This window comes from Falco rusticolus, chromosome 10, assembly GCF_015220075.1.
Source record: "Falco rusticolus isolate bFalRus1 chromosome 10, bFalRus1.pri, whole genome shotgun sequence".
NCBI lineage: Eukaryota > Metazoa > Chordata > Aves > Falconiformes > Falconidae > Falco > Falco rusticolus.
Window position 1 is genome coordinate 20129101 of NC_051196.1, and position 11104 is coordinate 20140204.

An 11104-nucleotide genomic window follows, 5' to 3' on the forward strand; every position below is an offset into this window, starting at 1 on the left:
CCGCCCCCCCCCGCTCCCCCCGCGGATTCTGCCCGGCCCCCCCGGGGCGGGGGGCGGTGGGGGCCGCGGAGGGGCGGGGGGCGGCGCTATAAAGCGGCTGCGAGCGGCGGCCCCGCAGCCATGAGCGCGGCCGGGAGCCCCGACGGGGCGGCCGCGGGGCCGGCGCTGCTGCTGGCACTCGGTGCCCTCCTGCTGCTGGCCGGGGCGCGCCGGCGCGGCGGCACCAGGCGGGGGCTGTCGGGCGGCAGGAGCCCCCCGGGACCCTTCCCCTGGCCGCTGGTGGGCAACGTGCTGCAGCTGGGCCGCCTGCCCCACCTGGCCTTTGGGCGCATGGCGCGGCGCTACGGGGCCGTCTTCCAGCTGCGGCTGGGCCGCCGCCGGGTGCTGGTGCTCAACGGCGAGGCGGCCATCCGCCGGGCGCTGGTGGGCCTGGGCACCCGCTTTGCCGGCCGCCCCGACTTCCCGTCCTTCGAACTGGTGTCCGGGGGGCGCAGCGTGGCTTTCGGGTCCTGCTCGCCCCGCTGGAGGGCTCGCCGGCGCCTGGCCCACGCCGCCCTGCGCGCCCGCTCGACGGCGGCCGAGGTGGAGCGGCACGTGGCGGCCGAGGCCGGGGACCTCATCCAGCTCTTCCTGCAGCACAGCCGGGGCGGCGCCTACTTCGAGCCCTCCCCGCTCTTGGTGGTGGCCAACGCCAACGTCCTCTGCGCCCTCTGCTTCGGCCGCCGCTACGGCCACACCAACAGTGAGTTCAGGGCTCTGCTGGGCCGTAACGACCGCTTTGGGCAGACGGTGGGGGCGGGCAGCGTGGTGGACGTGCTGCCTTGGCTCCTGCGCTTCCCCAACCCCGTGCGCCGCGTCTTCCGTGACTTCCAAGCCCTCAACCGGGAGCTGCACAGCTTCGTACGTGCCAAGGTGGCGCAGCACCGCCAGACCTTTGACCCGTGCACCCTGCGTGATGTGACTGACGTCATGATCGCTGCTGTGGAGCGCGGCGACAGGCCCCCGGAGGGGCTGGGACCCGAGGATGTGGAGGGGGCAATGACTGACATCTTCGGTGCGGGGCAGGACACCACATCCACAGCGCTCTCGTGGGTCCTCCTGCTGCTGCTGAAGCACCCGCGGCTCCAGCGGGACCTCCAGGCTGAGCTGGACCGGGTTGTGGGACACTCCCGGTTGCCCACAGCTGAGGACCGTCCCCACCTGCCCCTCCTGGAGGCCTTCATCTACGAGACGCTGCGCTACAGCAGCTTTGTGCCCATCACCATCCCGCACGCTACCACGGACGACGTGGAGCTTGAGGGCTTCCACATCCCCAAAGGCACCGTGGTCTTCATCAACCAGTGGTCGGTCAACCACGACTGCAGCAAGTGGCCTGACCCACAACGCTTCGACCCCACGCGCTTCTTGGATGTGCAACAGCGCCTGGACCGCGACCGGGCTGGCAGTGTCATGGTCTTCTCAGCTGGACAGCGGCGCTGCATCGGCGACCAGCTCTCCAAGCTCCAGCTTTTCCTCTTCACTGCCATCCTCCTCCACCAGTGCTCCTTCCATGCCAACCCAGCGGAGCATCTCACCATGGACTGCATCCACGGGCTGGCGCTGAAGCCACGGCCCTTCACCGTCACCGTGCGGCAGAGGCTTCCCACACTCATCCAGCCCTGAGCAGGTGCTGGGTCCCGGCTGGTGCTGTGCCCCCTTGGTTTGGACCTGGCAGGGCCGGGGTGCAGGGGAAGACCCTGCCTTGCCCGCAGGAGGATCTTGCCACGGTGCATCCCTGCCCCTGGTTGTAGGGTGGAGGGCAGAGAGTCCCCACAGCAATAAATGCCTTTGACATGGGACCCGGCTCCACTCGTTTTCTCTGGGGAAGGGTGGTGGTGGCTGGAAGCATCGTTCACACCTGAGCCCCTGTCTTGCATCCCCCTGAGCTCTCCCACCCCAAGACAGGTCAAAGCCCGCCTCCCCCCGGGGACTTCCCTGCAAGGACTGGGAGCAGCAAGCAGTGATGTCCTTCAGCTGTCGCAGCAGAAAGGCCAGGGAGGATATTTGGGGTGGGAAATGCACTTCCCAAGATCACAGAAAGCCACGTGGGAGGTAAGGGTGGCTGGAGGGGGGCTTGTTGATGCAGCATAAGTTTCAGGACCAGTTGCTGGAGGGGAACAGGATGGCTCCATCTGTTTGAAGCCATGAACAATTCTCCCTGCTCCGGTTTGGGTGTGGAAGGAGGTTGGGGAACGTTTTGGGGGGGGGGGGGGGGTTCTCACCCCTCTTCCCCCTAGACCCCATTGGTGGCTTGTGGGGTGGGGTGGCGGGACACCTCCCTGGGGGCCTAGCAATGGAGAGGAAGATATTTCTCCTCTACAAGCCTCTGCTTGAAGCAGAGAGAGGCTTTGGGTACCTGAAAGCAGCCTCTGACAGCGCACATCAACTCTCTGCTGAAAATGGGCACAGACCATCTCCGGAATGAACCTTTTCCTTCCAAAATCAGCTCCTGAACAACACCTAGCAGCATGACCTGCAGTTGTAAGGAAATCCTCTTTTCTTGGGCACAAGTCCCTATGCACAAAGTAAATCCACCCCCACCAGATGGCCGTTGCTGCTTTGCATGCCACCGACATCCCCCAGCCGTACCGCACCACTGAGTTACTTGAGCAGATAAACTGCAGCCATTTTTTTTGAAGTCCGACTGAAGCTAACAGAGTTGGCTTTGTATCAGTAATTATGTGGTCCCCAAAAGGGAGGACAGAAACAGCCGCACGAGCTAAAACTGCTTATCTCAGTGCCACCAGCCTGTGGCCACCCTGAGCAGCTCCAGAGGGTGGCACAAATCCCCTCCTAATGACAATAATTTACCAATACCCAATTAATCTCCTTCAAAGGCTTGACCAATCGGGATTTCTGTCTCTTTTTTTGGGGTGGGGGGAGGTGGCAGAAACAATCCTCCACCTGCTGGTTGTTCTGGTCGCAGCTGCCTTTCACCTCTTGACTTGTGTCATTTGACCTCACTGAAACACCCCCACAGCGATGCTCTGTGCTAGGGCATGTTCTAACACCCACTACCAGCTCTTCACATACTGCTAATGCTGCAAACGCACGACACCAACCCCCCCACACACACACCCCCCACATGAATGGCACGAGTGGGATTTGAAACTCCTACACAGTACAGTGCAGAAACGAAGTCCTGGCTGCACCCTGCTGAGCATCAGGGCTGGTGGGTTCCCAATGCCACCACCGTGTCCCCTGGACACGTCCTGCCCACGGCTGCCTCCGGGGGCTATTAGAATTGCTGAGTGCAAACAACACAGCAGTCTGCAACAGCTCCATGATGCCAAGGTTTGAAAGTGCCAGTTTCTTCCTCCTCTTTAGACACACACCTGTGAAAACAGCCCTTGAGATGTCATAAGACGGAAACCAGCAGTTATCTCCACATCACGTACTGCCCACTCGGAGATTTGCCAACAACAGCCATCTCCAGCTTTGATGGTCCAGCTGGAGACCCTCAGCCTGACAGCAGCATCCTCTGGAGATGCCACCACCACGGGCTCCTGCACCCCTTGACTGGTGCGCAGCCTCCTGCCCCAGGACCGCAGGCTGCTTGTTTATTCAGCCTTGTTTTATGGGCACACTGTAACAGAGGAATGCACATGGGAGCAACCCCAGGGCCTCAGCCCTCCTCTTTAAGCCATCTCAGAGCACACGGACACTTCCAAGGCCATGTCACACTGCAGTGCTACCAGTGGCACCAGCATGACCATGGCACTGGTGGCCAACAGAAGCAACCCATAGCCCCACAGGAACTGGCACGAAGGGAAGGTGGCAGCAGCTGTTTGAGTGGAAACCTCAAGATGAGATTCAGATCCTTGGGGCTCTGTGTAAAGCCATCCACACGCTGAGTGTGTTCTGCCCCTCCTCAGCCTCCACCCACCAAAAAACCCCAAAACAGACGAGGTTGCTGCTGCTCATCAGGAATATTGCTGGGTGCTGACAAACACTGTTTGGTTTTTCCTTGTCCTGATGTATTCTCCATGCACCTGCAGCCGGCACGGAGCTCGACACAGAGGCATCGTGTGCAGGACATCCTCCGTCATTAAACCTGAACGTCCCTCTACTCTACCCAACAAAGGCCAAGGGGGAGGGCGAGGTGCTGGGCTGAACAAGGAGCACTGTGACTCACTCCCACGCTTCACCCCATGCTACAGCAGAGCTCGTGGTGCAGCACAGTTCAACGGCCGCAGGAGCATCCTGCCCCGCTTCCCAAGCCATGCTTCCCCGGCCAGCTTGCCTCCGCAGCTCCAGTTCCTACCCTACCCAACAGGCTTTAAAGTCAGGGTTCTCCAAGCCCAAATCTTGAAGATTTAGGTCTCTGTGTTTGCTATGGCACCGAAACACCGCCACACAGGTCGCAGCAGCTGCGCGCGAAGTGTACAACCATGGCTCTTTCCATGGCAGGGGGAGGAATCTGCTTCCAGCACTTGAATGATTTTGCAATGCTTTGACCACCTCATTTCTCATGTTTAAGGCCAGACGCTGCCAGGAAATACTATTTTTTTTTTTTTTTTTTTTTTTTTTTTTTTACCATGGAAGTTGGATGCTGGGAAGCACGTTGTGTATTTACAGTCCCCTGTGTCCAAACTCATTCCCGCTCCTTGCCTGCGCTGATAGCCGCCTTTGCACACAGGCAGGTACCGCGCCACTCCTACCACAGCTTCCCAGCCCCTGGAATGCTGGAATATGCTCTCTGCTATTAAGCAAAAGACACACAGGAGACCTGGCTGTAGAACTGAGCCTTTTACTAAGAAGAAAAGCAATCAGTCTGTCATTAATCTTGCCTTCAAAACAATTCACTGCAGGTATGTAAGCAACCCAGCACAGGAAGCCTACATCAATCTCAAATCCTCTTCTGCTTTTCATAAACTTAATTATTAAAGCCTGATCCAAAAGGTCTTTAACATCTACATGGCAGTGAAGCTGACACCAAGCCAGTAATTAAGAAGCTGATTTTTGTTATGGGATACGTTTATAATGATGGGACCCTCCAGAGAGAGAGGGGACAATCCTGCATTACCTCATTTGCCTTCAGGGCCTTGAGCCCTTCTCAGATTTTTACTATTGAGAAAGCAAAAATTAAATACATTTTACAAAGAGAACTAAATCTCTGGCTACCGAAGTTACTGAGATCATGGGGTTTTTTTGCCCAATACCACCATGGCTACCTGTACGTGCAAGACCAGAAGCATGGCAGGTCTACAGCGAGCTGCAATTGTGTTCACCCTCATTCACCCCGCTCTTTCCTCTCCACTTTTAACCTTCACAGTGAAAACATTTCCCCAAGGTCAGCTTTTTCTCTGATATTACCATGTGCTTCACATACAATACTCAAGTATTAGTCAAGTCAACTTCCTGTAAGTTAAAACAAGACAGCAAATGTATTGCTCACAATCCTCCCGCTTCAGGTTGCCTCTCAAAGCAGGGTCTGTGCAGGTTTGATTTTTCCAGGGAATTTCCAAGGAATTACAAGTGTCATTGAACCAAAGAAATCTGGGCTTAGCAGAAGTAAGCTGGGGTGGGATTCGGAATGACTGCCCCGTTCCTAGGAGGGAGCGATGTTGACATTTCTATGCCAATACTGACTCAGAATTTCCCGGCACATGGGAGAGGTGGTCACAGCTCTGGTATGCTCTTTTAATGGAAACCAACTACATAAGTTCATGTCTGCTTTCACATCCCTCCTCTTCAACAGACTACCCTGTCCCAAGCCATGGGGTCAGTGCTGACCTCCTCTCCATGACGCCCAAGTTGTCCAAACCCATTCTCCCACCTGTGCTCTAAGTCACTGCTCCCTCGATCGGCGAGTTAATGCTCGGGTATTGCAAAATTAAAAATCACTGGGAAGCTTCTGATGGTCCAAGAGTTTTTACACTTACTTATACTAACAGGCAAGGTACCTACACGTCCATCCCTGACTCCGTCCCTCAGCATGTCACACCTTTGGCTAAGCCGAAGACCTGCTCCTGCACAACCCCGGTTTTCTGCTTCTGGGATCCTCCCTCCAAAGCAGCAGACCTTGGCAGGATGCTCCTCGTACCAGCGTTATCATTTACCCTGTGAAGTAATTTGAAATAAAATGAGCTAAAAATCAGGCAGTCTAAAGCACCCAGAACCAGCACTGAACACAGCCCGCGAGCCCCTCAGCGGTGGTTTCTGGCCAGGGGAAGCTGAAGATGGCCTTTGGGATGACGAAGGCTGAGCACAGAATCCTGCACCAGGTCACAGCTATTATCCATCTTTATTTAAAAACAAGTTCACTTGGAGTACATCGTATGCCACAAAGCGTGGCCGTATGACTTTGGTGCATTTTAAAAACGTAAGCAGTAGCTGTTGTACTGACATACAACATCTGCTACAGGTGTATCCCACGTTATTACATATATAAACAGTGCTATATAAACAAGAACGTTGTAAGTTACTTCCCCATAATTTCCTATTGCATTTGGCACTGCCACCACACATACAAGCACAACGATGTTATGCAGACGACCTCCACCTGTCCGTCAGGTTTCTTCACCTATATATGTATTGGTGTAAAAAGCAAGAGCACAACACAGGTAACTTTAAGCAAGATCCCCTTCTTATTTATAAATACTTAATTTCAAACAGAACAGCACAGTGCTGATAAATAGTTAAATAGCTTCAGTTACTCTTTCGTATCGTAATTTAACCACAGGTAGGTATGTTTTAAAATTAAGACAAGAGTAGCTCCAGGAAATTATTCTTTCACCCTGGGATAAATCCAGAACAACTTAACTGGACGGGAGCAGGACAGAGAGTCCCTTGCCAAAAACTGTACCAGGCAAATTAATTTCTTGTGGTCCTGGAATGTATACAGTGCAGGCGCCTTCAAGAAATTCACATTGTATGCTGGGATTAGTCTGCAAAGCATGTGCAAGTTTTAAAAACTCTGTTTCCATGTTGTCTGAAAGCTCCCAAGGTGCAATCTCCCCCTGCGAACAGGAGGGATGGCCCCCCCTTCCCAGCACACAGCACACCGAGCGCCGAACAGGAGACTGCACATATTGTTGCTAAAAAAAAAAAACCAACAAACCAAAACCCCAAGTGCTGTTGATTGGGAAGTGTTTTAGTTACACAGCCTTGCCTTATCTCTACATCAGCCTGCAAGTTATGCTATTAGAATTAAATTATGTTAATCAGTCACATTCTTCTTATTGAGAACAAGCCAGGAAAAGGGAAAACCAAAACAAAAAAGGTTCTTTTCATCATTATGTCATAACTTCCTGGAGATCAGACTGAAAAATGGCAAAATACAGCTTTTATCTGCACTTGAAAGGATCTGTGAGTTCTGTCATTGCCTTTCATCGTCGTCTCAGAGATGCATTAATTAGGTTCCAGCAGATAGAGCATAGGAGAAAAAAAAAACCCAAGCCAGAGACAAGCCCCCACCCTGGCTCTCCAGGCAGGAGCTGCGCTGCCGGGGATCCCTCCTGCATGAAAACCAGAGTAACAGACCTCTCCGCTTCAGAACCCCCCAGAAAGGGACAAGACCACACACACAAAGGGTACATAGAAGCAACATGCCAGACCCTGCTCTTTTAAGCCAAAACTGAAGTCTTATTTGAAAAAAAAACCAACAACCCCAAAACCAAAACAAAAAAATCCCACAGAAAACCCCCAAACCAGCAGAGAGAAGCAGGCAATCACATGCACAGAAAGCCAAGAGCATTCACCGAGGGTCCGAAACAGAATAAATGCGTTGGAAGGTTGCACCCGTGTGAAATCATCTGCGAATGAACACCAAATGGGAAGAAATACCCTAATTTAATTAGCACCTTTCCCTCCAGGGAAGTAGGTTACTGGTACCCAAAGGCAGCAAAGGTTCTGGCCGCAGCCCGGCATGTCCCACCGGCCCCGCATGGCCCCTGCGCCCATGAAGGACGTGACCTCCGCTTTTATCGGCAAGAAAAACAAGATTTTTGGTATCTGTTTCCGAACAGGCTTTTTAGTCTCTAACCCAAAGCTGTGCTGTTACAGCACTCTTTCATGAGGACTTTCAACAGAGGTCACTCGTCTGGAGAGGTGCTGCCAACCAGCACGGCACCTCAGCCATTAACAAATTAACAAAATGCTTTCCTCATGCATCCCCCCTCTTAAAGACTGAATAAACATAATTGGGATGAAACACTCGAACCTAACCCAGCGCAGAATCCCAAGCAGCAGATGAAATGAACAGCAAATTGGCTTCTTTTTTTTTTTTCAAGCTTACAACCCCCTGTGGTTTTGAAACAGACACCAAAACAAAACAAAAAAATCGAAGGAGAATTTAGATCTGTAGAAACACAGTGGAAGTTATCTCCAGAAAATACATAATGCAAAGATTCCTCCAACAGTTTATGTTTTGACAAGTTAAACAACAGGTGAAGGCTTGAGTAAGTCTGCACGTAAGTAAAGCTACAGACTCTCGGTAGCGTAAATATTTCCTTTTCCCACTCTTCCTATCACACACGCTGAAATCATTTACTTTTGGAAGGCAGCAAGGTTTAAGCAACACACAGAACAGCAAACATAAGTGACTGGTATCACTCTGGGACTTGCTGGCAGGGAAAGGCAATGCAAGAACAGCTAACTACACAACTGTTTCGAGAGCTATTACCTTTTCTCTCCAGAAAAAAAAAACCCACACTTGCAAATCCTCCATGGAAGAATCAAGTTGCTGATACCTTCTGGGTATCACTGTTGAGGATTTCCCAGCTTGGCTTAAGCAACCAAACACAAAACAGCTGAAGCAACCTGTGCTATTATTTATAAAGATTGGATATTTAGAGGAAGAAAACGGTCATCCACTGGGAAATGTTCAAAACTAGACGCTCTCACACGAAGTGAAAAAGGCAGCTTCATCACGCCAGTGAAGAACTGAAAGAAGAGCATACATTAAGTACAAAAATGTCCCACAATTACAGATCAAGTGCCCACTCATCGCAAGGGGAGCGCTGCACAAAAATACAGGGATCAACCTGAACCTGTCAGGATTCAGTTCTCCATCTAGAAGTATCAATTTTTATCATTTTAAGCAAATAAAACTAATTGCACACTCGCCTGGATCTCACGAGATGAATTCAGCACCAAAATTTTAAAGTTTAATTGGGAGGGGGAAGCTAAAAAGTGCCAAATCTATAAAAGTGAAAGTTTTTAAGCTCAAGTTCATTACACATTCCCCCTTCAGTGTTATTTTCACGAAGTAAAAACCCTATCAGTTTAATACACATGTAGTACAAGGGACTAAAAAGGTGATTAAGAAATGTTTTACTCTCGCACTTTTTACTTTACACTTCACAAACACTATACAATGTAGCAAGACATAACATTAAAAACCAAGCATCCGATTAGCTGCCAGCTGAAATTTGAAGGGACATCAAGAGAGCCTTGCTAAATAACTGGGGAAGTGTTTGAAGGTAGTTTTTCTTCATTTCCGTCGGCATACAGCACAGTTTACTTTTTCTGTTTAGAACCCAGAAGCTGCCAGGGGAAACGTCAGTTGTCAGCTTCACCTTCTCGGTGTCACCTAATTAGTCAAGAAGAACGTTACAGGGAAGCATCAGCTTTGCCACAGAACACCCCTGTTCCTGTAACCAGTGTTTCATTGATAAATAACTACTTTTCAACCAAAGTTATTAAATCTAAACCATAGCAGCGTAGTTTAGAGGTACATCAGAAGTTTTCACTTTCATGTGAGTGAAGGATAACATCACTGGGATTAAGTCCTGAAGTTTAAAATCTTATTACTCACTTCTCTGACAAAAGCAATGCATCCCCCTTAACAATAAAATCGGTATTGTGAAGGAAATCTTGTTGGTCCCCTGGCAGTAACTCACCGTAGTGAGCAGTGCTGGTTTCCCCCAGTGGAAAACCAGTAAGGTAGTTTAGGCATAGCGGGAAAGGACCAACAAGAGTGTGTTTTGGACGCCACCATCAATTTTCTCACAGCAAGGAAGAAAGGGCTGACAAGTCACTGATTTTAAGCCATTGTTGTCTTCTTTTCTTGTAATTGTCTCTTCTTAAGTCACGGTTTCAGTGCCCATCTCAACCAACAGGCTGAGGGCAGCGAGAACATCCCACTGCCTCTGGTGCATCCCACTGAGCACAGTGGCTCAAAATTTTACCTCACCTAAACATCCAAGCAAGGCATGTAATCAGTTATTGCAACTGATTCAATTAATACAAATCATTAAGGAAAAGAGAAAACAATCTGAAAAAAATTTGGCTGATGTCTTCCTCCGGAATCAGCTGAGAGTGCTCACCAGTGAGCAGGCTTGAAGTTCAGGTAGGGTTTGTGATATAAAACACTTGCGTGTATATATAAATATGTATATATTTTTACATCACAAAGCATCTCTCTCACATATCTGCGTTATATATATTTATAAAATCACAAATATTTTTATATCACAAATTATACCTATACACCCCCACACTTGTTTTTAGGAATTGGACTTTTTTTAGGAATTTTAAAATCAAACATATGCAGTGCTGTAAGAAGGAAAATAATACAAAATGTTACATGATTAAATCCTGTCAAGATCTTTGCCTGGATGTGCTGATGAGACTGCTGCATGATTTTTCCTGTAAACTCTTGTGGCTTATCCATGAAATGCAATTAAAGTTGTCAGGATCATGAAACCCCTTTAACTGGAATTTTACTGTCTATGCAGTATCAAGTGGAATAAGCCTGTACACATTTATTCCTCCCAGACTGACAGCATCTCTTCAAGTTCTCTCTCACTCTCTGCATCCTGGAAATGTAATAAGAAAACAGATAAAATATACAGCCTGAAGGAAACAATTAAAAAAGAGCATTTCCCTCTCTTCTCCAACCCCATACCAGGTTTTAAGTATATCCCCAGCCTCACATTTTTCCCCTTAATGCTTTTTATCCCCACCCCACCCCCCCCCGGTTCTTTCCTCTCGCCGCTGCTGTCAAAGCCTATCTAAGTTTTGCACATGTCAGAGTTTCTCTTATGTTTCCTTTTGAGAGAAGAGAACTGACAACCAAACCAGCAGAATTCAAACATCTGCTCTCTCACTGATTTTCATA

The 11104-nt window shown here is 50.1% G+C and overlaps 2 protein-coding genes across 6 annotated transcripts in view; one reads left to right on the forward strand and one right to left on the reverse strand.

Annotated features, from left to right (window-relative positions):
* The first annotated feature begins 120 nt into the window (after nt 1-120).
* On the forward strand, nt 121-1836 carry LOC119154747 (cytochrome P450 1B1-like). The gene has a single exon (XM_037402638.1). The coding sequence runs from the start codon at nt 121-123 to the stop codon at nt 1660-1662; it is 1542 nt and encodes a 513-aa protein (XP_037258535.1). The 3' UTR covers nt 1663-1836.
* A 7287-nt stretch (nt 1837-9123) lies between these two features.
* Nucleotides 9124-11104, reverse strand: part of RMDN3 (regulator of microtubule dynamics 3) — a 44340-nt gene continuing 42359 nt past the window's right edge. For all 5 annotated transcript variants that reach the window (XM_037403105.1, XM_037403102.1, XM_037403107.1 and 2 more), the window contains exon 12: nt 9124-10802. In XM_037403105.1, the coding sequence (XP_037259002.1) occupies nt 10749-10802 (54 nt within the window). In that variant the 3' untranslated portion in view covers nt 9124-10748. The remainder of the gene's footprint in view (nt 10803-11104) is intronic.